This window comes from Nilaparvata lugens, chromosome 3, assembly GCF_014356525.2.
Source record: "Nilaparvata lugens isolate BPH chromosome 3, ASM1435652v1, whole genome shotgun sequence".
Classification (NCBI taxonomy): Eukaryota; Metazoa; Arthropoda; class Insecta; order Hemiptera; family Delphacidae; genus Nilaparvata; species Nilaparvata lugens.
This window is the reverse complement of record NC_052506.1, coordinates 44968446-44985440: the sequence shown is the minus strand read 5'-3', so window position 1 is coordinate 44985440 and position 16995 is coordinate 44968446. Positions and strand designations below refer to the sequence as shown.

General features: G+C 34.3%; 1 protein-coding gene across 9 annotated transcripts in view; it reads left to right on the top strand.

The window, feature by feature from the left end:
• Positions 1 to 16995, top strand: part of LOC111060104 (meiotic recombination protein SPO11) — a 74337-nt gene that overhangs the window by 48489 nt on the left and 8853 nt on the right. For all 9 annotated transcript variants that reach the window (XM_039423868.1, XM_039423862.1, XM_039423869.1 and 6 more), the window contains 3 exons: positions 3827 to 3972; positions 9138 to 9275; positions 9913 to 10092. In XM_039423868.1, the coding sequence (XP_039279802.1) occupies positions 3827 to 3972; positions 9138 to 9275; positions 9913 to 10092 (464 nt within the window). The remainder of the gene's footprint in view (positions 1 to 3826; positions 3973 to 9137; positions 9276 to 9912; positions 10093 to 16995) is intronic.

Genomic DNA, 16995 nt, shown 5'->3' with positions numbered 1-16995 from the left:
TCTAGCAAGAGTTTCACCACTGAGTGATTAATGAAGATAGAAAAATTTGAATGTGTCATTAATATTATCCTGCTCACCAATAATATTGGTAAAAGCACTTGAGAATGCTTGTCATTTTGAAAGCTCCCCATTGAAACGTGGAAGCGGAATCTGAGGCAACTGAAAATTTGCCAAATGCGAGTTTTGAGATGTTGGCCGCTGGGAAGCACCAGCAGTGGCCTCATTGTTATGTTGCCTGCTTTCAAAAGCAGTTAATGCAGCGTTTGCCTTAGAGGTAATGGAGATAAACTCAGTAAGTATTTCAAAATGAGTTGAAGTGTCTTGTGCTTGCAACTCTGTGTTGGATAATTGCTCATAAATTTTGTCATACTTAATTCTAAGTGAACCTAGTTCGTTTTTGACAGTCAACAATTGATAATAAGTGGCTTCAGTGTCCACAACATAATCGTTATAGCTGGTTATGAACCAATCTATTTCCTGGTATAGATTGTCTCTTGCATTGAAAATAGCAGAAGGCTCAGGAAGTGAATCTTCCTCATGATCAGACATGCTTAAAAATTAACAGAAAAACCTGAGTGAATGACACGATAGTGCACTGTAGCAATGCGATTGCTGCGCCAATAAGCAGCCTTGGGCGCTGGTCCAGTACGCAGAGAGGCACGCCTGTGCGTTTGAGGCAAGTTGTATCAAGCTTGCTGTGCGGCGAGTCAAGTAGCGAGCTCGCAAGGCGGTGTAGTTTGCTGTGTGTTGTTTTCTCAATGTGCAATAGCTGTCTGTGACCAGTTCAGTGCAGTTCAGTCTCTCAGGGTACAAGATAGCTGATAGCTGGTGCATACACGTCACAGCATGCTTTGAGTTGCAGCCAGTACTGAAAATTGGAACAAGTGTGTGAATGCTTAATATTAAACAATACAAACATACAAAAATACAATGGAATAAAATATACTCTAGTGTGGGACCTAATCATCGGCGTCAAGCTAGACTATTAGGCAAATGGTTACTGAAACCCTAAGGTTGAACAGACCAAGAAAATGGGTAATAAAAATGTAAAAATTATCCTAGGTAACCACTGAATCAAAAATCCGGCCAGGAGGACATTTTTATGACAGAATCCAAAGTCAGGGCAGTGGACTGTAAATGATAGTTGTTATCAATACCTACAAAATAAATCTCTGAATTCTGTGCATGAAAAACTGATAGCTTGAAGTGCTGGGAGTATGCCAATAAAAGACAAAATGAGTAAGCAAGTTGAGATTTAATATTAATAAAATAATAGGCAGATGGCCACATACAAAAACAAGTGTATGGAAATTAAATCGAATAGAATCTTTAGATGAATTTTATTACAATATGGCATAAAACCGTTAGAAAATAAGCAATTACAAAATTTGAATGAATGTAAATTAATGACACTAATGACCATTTAAGACTGACAACAATTGAAATTGATAAATAATTGCATCACAGTTGATGAATACAATTGAAGAATTAATTTGAAGGAATAATTCACATTTAAAACGTTCAGTAAACCAGATGAATTTGGATGAAGAAAGGTAGACCGCATAAGCGATGTGCACTCAGCGACAAGAAGAGATCGAAAGACAAAAAGCTAGGTCGACGCTTGACTAACAAAGAAGAAGCCAGAAACGCTCAATACATAAGCAAAACGTTCGCGAAAATTTGAAAAAGTAGCAATTATCTTGAAAGTAAGATGCCTAAAGGACGAAATAAAATACCAAAAATTGAATAATAAAAATATTAAAATTGAAACAACGAATAATATTAGAAAACGCAATTCTAACATGACTGTGATGTGTAACCGTGACTGTGACGTCACCGGACAGTGCAAATGGACAAAATGACGTCTATGTAGTAACGGAACGAGTATCGAAGTGGACCTGTTCCAATAAATGCTTTGTCAGATTTTACAAGCTGTCTACGGTCCACGTAGATATTCCAATAGAAAAGATGAATATTTATCAATGCTCAATATGTTGGGAACGAAATTCATCCTTGGTGGTGATTTCAATTCAAAGCATATACATTGTGGATCACGATTAACAAACCCTAAAGAAAAGCTCTCTATGATGCAATAAGAGAGTCAGAATGTGAAGCTTTTTCAACAGGCAAACCAACCTACTGGACAACGGACACAAGAAAGATCGCTGATCTTATAGACTTTTTTCTTATAAAGAATATTTCAGTGAACTATTTTCAAATTGAGGAAAGCTTTGATCTTAACTCAGACCACTCCCCTATTATCTTGAAGTTGAGTGACACTATTCTACTGAAACAAAGCCCTTGCACCACATTATTTAATGAGCATACAGATTGGGATGGCTTTCAACAATTGCTGGAGGGAAGAATTCATCTTAATTCACCACTAATAAATGCAGATCAGATTGTTGACGAGTTGGAAAAATTTGTTACCAATATACAACAGGCAGCATGGTGTAATACTCCACAAGCAAGTAGAAGAAGAACAACTGGAAATAAATACCCAAGAGAAATAAGAGAAATGATTGCGGAAAAAAGAAGAGTAGGAGAAAGTGGAATCACATTCTCCCCAAGATAAGAGATTGCTGAATAATCTAACTCAAGAACTGAAAAGAGAGATACATTGTATTAAAATGAATCGATCAATGGTTACTTCGCAACTTAACAGGAGGAAAAAACACTGATTTACAAGTTGAAGAAAATGCTTCCCAAGCAATTCACAGAAATACTGTAATCATATCTGGGTTGAAGGTACTTCAGAGTAAAGTATGAAGATTCATATTCTGATGTGAGAGAGATAAAAGCAGGAGTTGGACAGGGAAGTGTGTTGGGGCCAGTGCTTTACCTTCTCTTCACCAGTGATATTCCAATTCTGGAGGAAAATACCACAGCGACGTTTGCAGACGACACCGCCCTGCCCTACTAGCAGTCGACAGCGATGTTCATACTGCAACAGAAAAGCTCCAGAGATCTGTCAACAAAATACAGGACTGGGCCAGAAAGTGGAGGATGAATCTCAATGAGGGCAAGTCAATTCATGTCAACCTCACCTACAGGAGAGCTGATGAGTACCATCCAATCAGCTTAAATAATATCATCATACCATATACAAATTCTGCTAAATATCTAGGCATGACTCTTCATGCTAAGCTTCGCTGGAAAGAGCATGTCAAAAAGAAAAAAAACAAGAGCTCACCATAAAATACAGGAAATTCTACTGGCTTATTGGAAGAAACACTCACTTTCAATACCAAACAAAGTTCTCCTGTACAAACAGATCTTCAAACCTGTCTGGACCTATGGTATCCAACTATGGGGCTGCACCAAACCAACTAACATCGCCATCATTCAACGATTCCAAAACAAGGTGCTCATAAACATCGTTGATGCTCCTTGGTATGTGCGGAACAGCGACATCCATAGAGATCTGGGACTCTGGGAGTCAACTTGGTATCCTGTGATATTCAGCGGTATGCAGAGTCATGTAGCACGGCTCCACCTACACAACAACGTCGAGGCAATCCAGCTGCTAGACAATGGAGGATTGGTGTGGAGGCTCAAAATGAGGAAGTCATTTGAATTAGTGTAGTGCAAGTGTTACTTAACAGTTTTAGTGGCTATGAATGTATTTCAATACTTTTATAATCAATAATTATCAAAATTGAAATTTGAAATGAAATCTTCTCATTTGACTCTCTTTTCCACTCTCCTAGCCTAGTCTAGAATTTTTTACAATATAATATTGCCTATCAAGCTATTTTAAAACGTTGCGTTTTTGCTGAGGCTAAGAATGAATTTCATCATGATCTCTATTTTTTTTCTTCTGCAGGAACCAAAATACCTGATGATATTAGAAGTATAAACCATATTGAATCAAATGCAAGATTTATCCTGGTAGTTGAGAAGGAAACTGTTTTCCGGAAATTGCTGGATGAAGATATATCCCAGAAACTGGGACCATGCATACTGATCACAGTAAGTATTTTTGAATACCATTCCTGGGTCTAATTCTAAGATTTCGAAGTTGAGAGGATAGCTTCAAAATCATTAGAGGATGTGAACTGTCAAGTTTCCCCGAAGTATTATATCACAATTATGAATCTGAGAGGGCATTTACTCTGATTAATTGGCGACTGAGTTCCTGTATGGAGTCTTCGAGAATGCCTCACCTATGTGTACAATATAATTTTAGGCATATACAATGAAGTGAAATTTATAAAATTGCAAAAGTCTTTCTCGTGCCTATTGAAGCGGTATTGGTGATTTACTACTGAGTAAAATCATGGAAATCCATTAATATTATTTCTCTACTTAATTAATGCATTTCCAAGACATAAAAACTCAACAAATCATTCTTAGTAAATAGATAATCATTTCATATTACGATCTGAAGTACCTAATAATAAGTTGTTATGTGCATTCAAGTGAGAAAGGGATTCTTCAAAAAGAATTTATAATATAAAATGAACTCTACAGATTTATTAGGTAATGGTTAAATATAACAAAATAAAAGAAAGCAATAATTATTAGCATTTTCAATGCTACACAGTTTAGTAAATAAATTCAATGAGATATGATAAATACCTTGTTTAACCATTTATGTAAGGGCCCCCAAAATAAACATTCACAAAACACTTCAATTTTAACGTAGTAACAAATTTCCATTTATAATTGATGATGATAGATGTTTCCAATATTTAGATGATTCCTTCGTTATATTCTTCTGCTGATGTGATATCGAGGTAGTTCCAGTAGTTCTAGTAGTTCCAATAATTTGAGTAGTCGGAGTGGTTCGAATAGTTCGAGAAGTTCAAGTAGTTGGAATAGTTTGACCGCTGTATAAGTGGATTTGAAGGGGAAAACATTTTTAGTAAAACTTTACGAGAAAAAGAAACTGAATAATGGAGAAATCATGTAGAGTTCAAAAGAAAAATTTACATATTGAGAAATTCAAACTAACAAAAACCAGAGGAAAGAATTAACCCTTGTTCTGAACAAAGCTCAGGCTAGAGCTACCAGAGGACTGTAATTTACTATTTAAATAATCAAATACAAACTAGGGGCACAATTTAATCTTCAATTTGAGCCAGGTTATTTGTACAGTTAAACTCTGCATTAATGAACAATAAAAAAGAGCAAAAACTCACCAAATTTATTCCAATCTTGACTACTTGCCCTTCGAAGCCTTTATTGGGTGTTTTGGTCAGGTTCAGGGTGGGACGAAATCTGGGAATAGACAGGTTATTGCTTACGGGCTGCCTTCTCATTGATTCTGTGTTCAACTTGCAGGTCATACACTGTGGTTCGAACAAAGCTCAAACTGGATTCTTTATAAATTCAAATCCAATTCAAATTAATTCAATTCAATACTATTTACGCTGTTATATTCATAATTCAATCACACAACACTCAAACAATTTACAAGAACAAACACAACTTTGGTCTTGCAAAACGGGCTGACGAGACAAGACAGAAGGCTTTCAAAAAAATCCACAATGCCAAGCAAGCAGGACAGTCTGCGCCGACGCAAACACAAGCCTGCTATTGGCAGAACTACAGTTTGGCATTCTGGCGCTACAATTCGAATTCTCTGGCCAGACCATACCCCTGCCTCTGAAAAACTATTTTTCAGCCAAGTAACAAAACTGCAAAAACCAAGGAAAGGAAAAAATCCTTTGCAAAACTCTGAAAAACTATTTTTCAGCCAAGTAACAAAACTGCAAAAACCAAGGAAAGGAAAAAATCCAGACATGCAAAAAAAAAACAAAACACCAACACCAAAAAACAACACAAAGAAAAAATGCAACAATCACAACAACTATTTAGTTGGGAGTTTATATAATTTTGTTACTGGTCTTTTATAAATACCAGTTTTTAGGTGAACACTCACCACTCGAACCTCGCCGTCACTTCCCGGAAACACTTGTTCAATGACACCCAGTGGCCACTGCAATGGAGGTGTGTTTGGTTGGTCAACTACCACAACCGTTCCCACACTGATAGAAGTAGGTGATTTCAACCATTTTTTACGACTTGGAATTTTGTGCAGGTACTCTCTTCTCCATCAGTTCCAGAACGATTGAATAAGCTGAATGACCAATTCCTACCTGGTGAGATGATTCACAGGGACACTGTTCATGTCCCTAATGGGAAACGATTTCAACGGTGTTAGAGTCAAAAAGTGTGCTGGTGTTAAAGCCAGCGGTTCACGTGGATCCTCACTCAGTACACACAGTGGGCGGGAATTCAGGACACCTTCAATCTGCACCAATACAGTGTTCAGTTCCTCATAGGTGAGAAGTTGATTGCCAATTACTCGGAACAGATGCAACTTTACAGATTTGACATTTGCCTCCCACAGACCTCCAAAATGCAGCGAACCAGGGGGAATGAATTTCCAATCAATTTTGTGTTTGGCGAGTTGACTAGTCAATGTGGTTTGAAACTAGGACGAGTTCAAAAGTTGAGATATTTTTCGCAACTGTTCCTTGGCACCTACAAAATTAGTACCATAATTGGAATATATCACACAACAGGGTCCACGACGTGACAAAAAATGAAGAAATGCAGCTAAAAATATGGGCGTTGATAGATCCGATACCAACTCAATATGTACCGCCTTTGTTGCCATACACACAAACAGACAAATGTAGGCCTTCAAAACACAAGGATTACAACGTCTCGTCATAAAATAAAACAGCGCGGAATACTTGATTAGTGTCCTCTTTGTCTTACAATGAATCAAACCAGACAGATAAAGCTGTTTTTCGAATTACAAAATTTTCCACAACTTAAATGATAATTAAACTGTTAAAACTGTCGTGGAATATGTTACACTATTCAATTACATGTGACAGAATCCAAAGTCAGGGCAGTGGACTGTGAATGATAATTGGTATTGATACCTACAAATAAATCTCTTAATTCTGTGCATAAAAAACTGATAGCTTGAAGTGTGGTGAGTACGCCAATAAAAGACAAAATGAGTAAACAAGTTGAAATTTAATATTAATAAAATAATATGCAGATGGCCACATACAAAAACAAGTGTAAGTAGATTAAATCGAATAAAATCTTTAGAAGAATTTTATTACAACATGTAATAAAACCGTTAGAAAATAAGCGATTACAAAATTTGAATGAATTTAAGTCAATGACACAAATGACCATTGATGACTGACAACAATTGATAAGGTACTGTCAATGATACCTGAATTGAGAATAGAAAATTTTAAATGATACAATAATAAAGTTACTGCTGAAAAATTCAATCTTAATGATTTTAAAAAGAATAATAATAAATGACAATGAGATGTAGATAATGCTCTATATATTGGAATGGTTGAATGTTTTGATTGACACTAATACAAATAATCTTAGAGTAATTGAATGTCTCGGTCGACATTAACACAAGTAAGTTCCAAAATCAATGTCATACACATTAAAATAGGTAGGTGTTGGTGGCCTTAAGATATCGCTTGCAAGCCAAGGGCAGCTATCAAATACAATGAAATAATTGTCAATGTTGAATACATTAATACAGGTGAAATAGGCCTTCAATGATTTGAATGTCAAGTTAATCATCAATAGAACAACTCAGATATGAGAATACTCTCGCAAGCCAAGGGTAGCTATCAAATACAATGAAATAATTGTCAATGTTGAATACATTAATACAGGCGACATTGGCCTTCAATGATTTGAATGTCAGGTTAGACATCAATAGAACAACTCAGATATGAGAATACGCTTGCAAGCCAAGGGTAGCTATCAAATACAATGAAATAATTGTCAATGTTGAATACATTAATACAGGCAACATAGGCCTTCAATGATTTGAATGTCAAGTTAGACATCAATGGAACAACTCAGATATGAGAATACGCTTGCAAGCCAAGGGTAGCTATCAAATACAATGAAATAATTGTCAATGTTGAATACATTAATACAGGCGACATAGGCCTTCAATGATTTGAATGTCAAGTTAGACATCAATAGAACAACTCAGATATGAGAATACGCTTGCAAGCCAAGGGTAGCTATAAAATACAAAAAAATTGAATAATACAAATATTAAAATTGAAACGACAAATAATATGATGAATAATATTAGAAAACAATCTTGAGTATGACAGTGACATGTAACCATGACTGTGACGTCACCGGATAGTGCAAATGGACAAAATGATGTCTACTTAGTAATGGAACGAGTATCGAAGTGGACCTGTTCCAATAAATGCTTTGTCAGATTTTACAACATGTATAACTCAATTGTATTTTATAAGAAAAATCTTGTTATCAGCTCTAATGATCTAGCAGTAAATCGGCAGATTCAATTATTGTAGCCTAAAGTTAAATTATTAACTACTCATTCATCTTCTTACAAACAAGGATTAGGCTATAACCTGTTCCAACTCACATCTAGCTGATTATTCATAGAAACATAGAAAAATAGTGTATTATTGCCACCACTTGCGTGGTCTTCCAACAGCTCTTTTGCCTACTGGCTGATAATTATAGATTTTTAATGGTATTCTCCCAGCCGACATTTTCATGATGCCGATTCTTTGCAACTCTGATCTTATCAACTGATAAACTCAATATTCTTTTAACATTTTCTAGATTTCTATCACAACATAAAATCTTCACAAACACATAGTAAAAATTGGTAAAATAGGCTATGCCTTGTAAAGTTTTCATGATCAAAATACTGTGTGTATAGTTTCAATTGTATGATTTGTGCAGTACACATGAATGTTTGATTATTACACTATTCCATGGCTAAAAACACTCCATTGTTTCTCATTACAGTATCCTCATGCAAAGCACATCAGAATATTTTCAAGAAATTTGGATACGGTAAATTAGAATTATGATATTTTGCCTCTAAACAGTTTTGATGGAAATACATTTCTATGTTTTAAGCAGGCTATTTTGTAGGGTCTTATCCCACTACTGTCAGTGACCAAATTATTTAAAATTATAACCAATTAATACTCATACAATAAGTAAATCATCAAAATAATTTATAGAGAGAAAAATAAGGTGACATTGTGCTTTGTGCTATTCCTCTCCCAAATTTAGATAAGGTTTCACTAAATTTAAGGTTAAATTTTAAATTTTAAACCATCTTTCTACAGGGAAGAGGCTTCCCAGACTTGAATACTAGGCATATGCTCAGAGTTCTTTGGAAAAAACTGGAAATCCCCGTATTTGCACTCGTTGATTGCGATCCTCATGGAATAGAGATCATGCTTGTGTACAGATTTGGATCATTGGTGAGTATTGATATACATCGTGAATGTTATTCGTTTGCTTAGAGTGAGACTATAACCAGTGTACGCTTCCTAACTAAATGCAAAAATTAGGTAAAATATGAATATCCTGTTAACCAACTTAAGTGAATAAAACATTTATATAAATATAAAGAAAATAATTAAAAATCTCAGTACCCTGTATATTACAAGTAGCCCTATACAGGAAAGAGATAAAACATTTATAATACATTTTGTATTTGGATGAGCAGACTTATTTGAGTATTATGTATGGAATTCGTAGACAAAGTACTTTTTATTTTAATATGGTGTAGCTGGCAGCCAATTTAAACTAACATTGAGTGCCATAGCCTACTTTACTAGACTTTTCTATAAGAATCACTACACTAGAAATGATAAATTTATAGAAATTGAACGTTTTCAACAATTTCTAAAAGAATGTATTTTTATGTAAAAGTTCTTGTGTATCTTCTTATATTTCATAATATCTTATTTCATTTAAATTTGGGAGATAAACAGTGAATGGCTTACTTGTTTTTCTTCTCCAATCATCTTAATGATTGTATTCATTTGTGCAACGGACGAATTTAAATTGAATATTGCTTTTGAACTTTGATCAAATCGTCTATTTTGTCGACAGAGCCAGTCGCAATTTGGTGAGATTCTAGCAGTGCCATCGATGAAGTGGCTGGGCGTACAGCCGAGGGATGTCATCGATCTGCATATTCCAAGTATTCCTCTCACCATTGAAGAAAAACGAAATCTGGAGGTGATGTGCGATAGGCAGTATTTGAAATCAAATCCTCAATTACTACTTGAGGTGAGTAATATCAGAAAAGGTTACTCGTTTCCATTTTAGAGTGCTTCAATCACAAATATCATATCATATTATTTTAACGATCAGATTGACTTGTATTATTGTATGAAATGTCCGATATATATATATATATATATATATATATATAATAATATATTTATATATTTATTAGTATACTTATTAATTCGTTTTAATAAATTTATTTCTATTGAGTTGAATTTAATTTTATTAAATTTGAGTTTGTTGACTATATAATATACAGGGTGTTTCAGAAGTAGTGTCGAGAATTTTAGGGTATTGTACCTGGATGCTAGGAGACTACAAATGTCATATTTGAAGTGTCCAAAACTCAGCGGTTATCCTTATAGCTGCCATTTTGTTTTTTTCACTTAAAAATTTTTATCTCAAGAACGAAATGTTGTATTGATCTGAAATTTGGCATGAATATTTATGCTATGAAGACTCAACTATAAAAAATAAAAAAAATTTTTTCGTTGAAATTTTTCAAAATGGCGGCCATTTTAAATTTTTGATGGCGAATATCTCGAAAACCGTCCATTTTACAGAAAATTTACAAGAGACAAAAAAGTTAGCAAATTTTTTCACAATTCCAATGATACCTAATTTATTAAGATTGGTCGAAGAATAACAGAGAAATTAATTTTTTCGTACTGCATGCATGACCACTTTTCACCATTTAAAGATCAATATTAATTTTTTTTATAATTTCATGAAAACCGTTCTTATTACAGAAATATACAAGAATAACTTTCCTCCAAATTTTATTTTACATTGAAAAATATTAATTTCACTCAAATCGGTTCACTGATACTAATGCAGCAATTGCTCAAAATGCCGTCCTTCAACTTGATTACACAGTCTGCACCTTTCAATCATGGACCCGTCGAACTGCTATAAAAGCATTTTCATCATCTTGAATGGCACCTGCTGCAGCAACCACTCTTGCCACAAGGTCTTCTTCGTTTTCTACTGGCGTGCTGTAAACAAGGTCTTTCATATGGCCCCAGAAAAAAAAATCTAAAGGGTTGAGGTCAGGTGAACGTGCGGGCCACGGTACTGGTCCACCCCGCCCAATCCACCGCTGACGATAGGTCATGTTCAGAAAGTCCGTAACAACATTTCCGAAATGAGCAGGGGCACCATCATGTTGAAACCAAATATTATATCTGTTTGCAAGAGGCAAATCTTCCAAAAGTTCTGGTAGTATGTCTCTTAAAAAAGTAATGTACGTGGGAGAATTCAGACGATTAGGAAGAATGTATGGTCCAATCACGCGATTACCTAAGATACCCGTCCAAACATTCAGCGAAAATCTATGCTGATAACCACGCACTTTGACCTCATGAGGATTGTCTAAGGCCCAGACGTGACTGTTGCGAGAGTTGAAGATTCCTTCTCTTGTAAAGCTGGACTCATCGGTAAATAACACCTTTTCTAGAAAATTTGGTTGGATAATGTCTTGCTGAAGAAACCAACGGGCACAGTTTACTCTTGGCTCATAGTCGCGTTCAACCAATGAGTGAACTTTTTGAAAGCGGAAGGGGTGAAGTCTTTCCTTGTTTAGTACATGCCACACAGAAGAAGCACTTGAATTGATTTGCTTTGCAACTGCTCTCGTACTCGTTCTAGGATTGAAATCGAATTTCTGCAATACTTCCTCTTCAAAAGCAACATTTCGAACTGCTCGAGGCCTACCAGCAATTACCCTGTTCCGTTCAAATGAACCAACTTCTCTCAGCCGATTGTGAGTTCTTGTGAACACCTTGTCGGAAGGGAGACGGCGGTTTGGAAATGCAGCTGCATACATTCTTCTTGCTTCGGTCGCATTGCCAAGAGCTGCTCCATACATGAAGTGAATATCGGTGTACTCCAGCGAACTGAATTCCATTACAATAATTAAATATTTGTGTAGAAGCAACGTAAGAAAATATTGAAACTGGAAATTTAAGATAGAAATAAGACCTAGGAAACGTGAGACTAAGAAATAGGAAGCACTACATCTGGTTCTTTACTTTTAATGAAACAACAATACTTTTACAAGACAAACATTATCATCTGAAAACCATTGTAAAATCATCTGTTTGCCCATATGGAGCCATACCGAGTTTCAAAGCTTCATCTTAAATACATCTGGAATTAAAAAATTAATATTGATCTTTAAATGGTGAAAAGTGGTCATGCATGCAGTACGAAAAAAATTAATTTCTCTGTTATTATTCGACCAATCTTAATAAATTAGGTATCATTGGAATCGTGAAAAATTTGCTAACTTTTTTGTCTCTTGTAAATTTTCTGTAAAATGGACGGTTTCCGAGATATTCGCCATCAAAAATTTAAAATGGCCGCCATTTTGAAAAATTTCAACGAAAAATTTTTTTTTTATTTTTATAGTTGAGTCTTTATAGCATAAATATTCATGCCAAATTTCAGATCAATACAACATTTCGTTCTTGAGATAAAAATTTTTAAGTGAAAAAAACAAATGGCAGCTATAAGGATAACTGCTGAGTTTTGGACACTTCAAATATGACATTTGTAGTCTCCTAGCATCCAGGTACAATACCCTAAAATTCTCGACACTACTTCTGAAACACCCTGTATATATATAATATATATATATATATATATATATTATATATATATATATATATATATATATTATATATATATATATATATATATATATATAATATAAATTAAAACAGGAGACACAATATAAATAGATTGAAAACTTACATTAGAAACGGGGGGAAAATTATTGGAGACTGAGTCTCCTTTCTCAACCGAGTAGTTTTGAATCCAACGGTCGTTTGACCACAGTCAAAACTAACTGCAGTCTGCTCGGTTGAGAAAGGAGACTCAGTTTCCGAAAATTTTCCCCCCATTTCTAATGTAAGTTTTCAAGTGTTTTCAATCTATTTATATCTGTTTGCAAGAGGCAAATCTTCCAAAAGTTCTGGTAGTATGTCTCTTAAAAAGTAATGTACGTGGGAGAATTCAGACGATTAGGAAGAATGTATGGTCCAATCACGCGATTACCTAAGATACCCGTCCAAACATTCAGCGAAAATCTATGCTGATAACCACGCACTTTGACCTCATGAGGATTGTCTAAGGCCCAGACGTGACTGTTGCGAGAGTTGAAGATTCCTTCTCTTGTAAAGCTGGACTCATCGGTAAATAACACCTTTTCTAGAAAATTTGGTTGGATAATGTCTTGCTGAAGAAACCAACGGGCACAGTTTACTCTTGGCTCATAGTCGCGTTCAACCAATGAGTGAACTTTTTGAAAGCGGAAGGGGTGAAGTCTTTCCTTGTTTAGTACATGCCACACAGAAGAAGCACTTGAATTGATTTGCTTTGCAACTGCTCTCGTACTCGTTCTAGGATTGAAATCGAATTTCTGCAATACTTCCTCTTCAAAAGCAACATTTCGAACTGCTCGAGGCCTACCAGCAATTACCCTGTTCCGTTCAAATGAACCAACTTCTCTCAGCCGATTGTGAGTTCTTGTGAACACCTTGTCGGAAGGGAGACGGCGGTTTGGAAATGCAGCTGCATACATTCTTCTTGCTTCGGTCGCATTGCCAAGAGCTGCTCCATACATGAAGTGAATATCGGTGTACTCCAGCGAACTGAATTCCATTACAATAATTAAATATTTGTGTAGAAGCAACGTAAGAAAATATTGAAACTGGAAATTTAAGATAGAAATAAGACCTAGGAAACGTGAGACTAAGAAATAGGAAGCACTACATCTGGTTCTTTACTTTTAATGAAACAACAATACTTTTACAAGACAAACATTATCATCTGAAAACCATTGTAAAATCATCTGTTTGCCCATATGGAGCCATACCGAGTTTCAAAGCTTCATCTTAAATACATCTGGAATTAAAAAATTAATATTGATCTTTAAATGGTGAAAAGTGGTCATGCATGCAGTACGAAAAAAATTAATTTCTCTGTTATTCTTCGACCAATCTTAATAAATTAGGTATCATTGGAATCGTGAAAAAATTTGCTAACTTTTTTGTCTCTTGTAAATTTTCTGTAAAATGGACGGTTTTCGAGATATTCGCCATCAAAAATTTAAAATGGCCGCCATTTTGAAAAATTTCAACGAAAAATTTTTTTTTTATTTTTTATAGTTGAGTCTTTATAGCATAAATATTCATGCCAAATTTCAGATCAATACAACATTTCGTTCTTGAGATAAAAATTTTTAAGTGAAAAAAACAAAATGGCAGCTATAAGGATAACTGCTGAGTTTTGGACACTTCAAATATGACATTTGTAGTCTCCTAGCATCCAGGTACAATACCCTAAAATTCTCGACACTACTTCTGAAACACCCTGTATATATATAATATATATTATATATATATATATATATATATCTATATATATATATAATATATATAATATATATATATATATATATATAATATAAATTAAAACAGGAGACACAATATAAATAGATTGAAAACTTACATTAGAAACGGGGGGAAAATTATTGGAGACTGAGTCTCCTTTCTCAACCGAGTAGTTTTGAATCCAACGGTCGTTTGACCACAGTCAAAACTAACTGCAGTCTGCTCGGTTGAGAAAGGAGACTCAGTTTCCGAAAATTTTCCCCCCATTTCTAATGTGAGTTTTCAAGTGTTTTCAATCTATTTATATCGTGTCTCCTGTTTTAATTTATATTACAAACTTCAAAGTGTATTCTGTTATGGGCTATATATATATATATATATTATATATATATATATATATATATATATATATATATATATATATATATATATATGTATATAGGGGAAAATTTTCGGAAACTGAGTCTCCTTTCTCAACCGAGCAGACTGCAGTTAGTTTTGACTGTGGTCAAACGACCGTTGGATTCAAAACTACTCGGTTGAGAAAGGAGACTCAGTCTCCAATAATTTTCCCCCCATTTCTAATGTAAGTTTTCAAGTGTTTTCAATCTATTTATATCGTGTCTCCTGTTTTAATTTATATTATATATATATATATATATATATATATATATATATATATATATATATATATAATATATTATATAAAATATATATTATATAGTCAACAAACTCAAATTTAATAAAATTAAATTCAACTCAATAGAAATAAATTTATTAAAACGAATTAATAAGTATACTAATAAATATATAAATATATTATTATATATATCGGACATTTCATACAATAATACAAGTCAATCTTAATGTAGTAATGTAGTAATGTTGTGAAATGTCCGACATAACTCCTTCATACATGAATCACAATTTAGGCAGCTTTAGGTTGGCTTATGTTTATCGGAAAGTTCTGTAGGAAACTCCTGAGAGAGCCCTTGAAATGTTTGGAAAATAAATCTCACAATGTTCAACATGATTCATTCATTAATAAAGGTCATACACAGAATATACATCTAGAGTTCACAGCAATAAATAGTCTATTATATTATAATAATGATCATTGGCTATTATTATTTTTTTGGCAAAAAACAAAACATTTCACAAACAAAATTTTTTTATTGCAAAAAAATAATTTGTTAGCAATTATGGTAAGTATTGAGGATTTGGAATAGCTCTTACTTACTCTTTTTTGAACGAAACTCAGATTTTCCTTCAGTACTTTGCCATTTAGAAAGGGGAGATAAATTGAAACATAATTATATTAATCATGTTCGGAAAACAATTGAATGAATTATTTTGAATGTTAGAGCTGAGAATGATTAGTGAATGAGATTCAATTTCGTGTTTTCAGTTTGATCGGCTGTTAGATATTGCAATGTACACCTCTTATCTGTTACTGGTATGCTCAGCGGCTATATAGTTAGAGTATAATCCGTTATTCATCTTAACTATCGATAAGTGTTGACCGTTTTAGTTTATAATTTGATCTTATAATTATCATTGAGGCTGGTGAGAGTTTTTATGGGTGACATATTATTCATGATTTCTTGGCAGGATCCTATTATTATTAATCTCATTGCACAATTCCATTGTTCACTCATAGTTAATTAATTATTTATTTTTTCAAGCTCACAATAGAAGAAAAAGAAGAAGGGTCACATTTGATTAATATTTAAATGAGGAGTGCGGAGTGGGTTTATCTTGTACTCTAGCTCCTTTATATCTATTTCACTGTTTATTTTCATGTTTTAAATTCTTCCTTTGTCATAAATATTGTGAATTGCGGCATTGAACTCTCTCACGACTTTATCCAAATCAGCTCTCTTTTGAATTGATCTGTCTGGTGTTCCTCCCTTCACTCTACCTTCTATTGAAGGTTTATTTTGTCTTATGTAATATATTTCAATTATAACTAATTCTTCATTAATTAAGAAGACTCGTTGTGTATAGTTCCATCTTCATAGCGACAATGAATGAACTTAATATATACTATCAGAATGTACGTGGATTACGAAACAAATTATCTGATTTTAGTCTCAATCTGCTTAATAGTCGTTTCCATGTGATTGTATTAACTGAAACGTGGCTGCACGATGGAATTGGAGACATGGAATTGTTTGATGATCGGTATGCGATTTTCAGAAAGGATAGGCAGGTCGGTAGGGGAGGGGGAGTCTTGGTGGCGGTCCACAGGTCACTGCAGGCGGAATGTTGTCATGATATGTGCGACATTGATGTCGAGTGTCTATGGGTGAAAATTACTCACAATAAAAAATCGTTATACTTGAATGCTCTTTATTTTCCCCCATCCACACCTCTCAATGTACATAAAACGTATTTCGAGTTCATTGAACCCTATTCTGATATGATGGATGATTGTATGATTTTGGGCAATTTCAATATTCCTGAAATTGATGGCAATAATTATGATCTGGTAATGGGCTCAACAGTG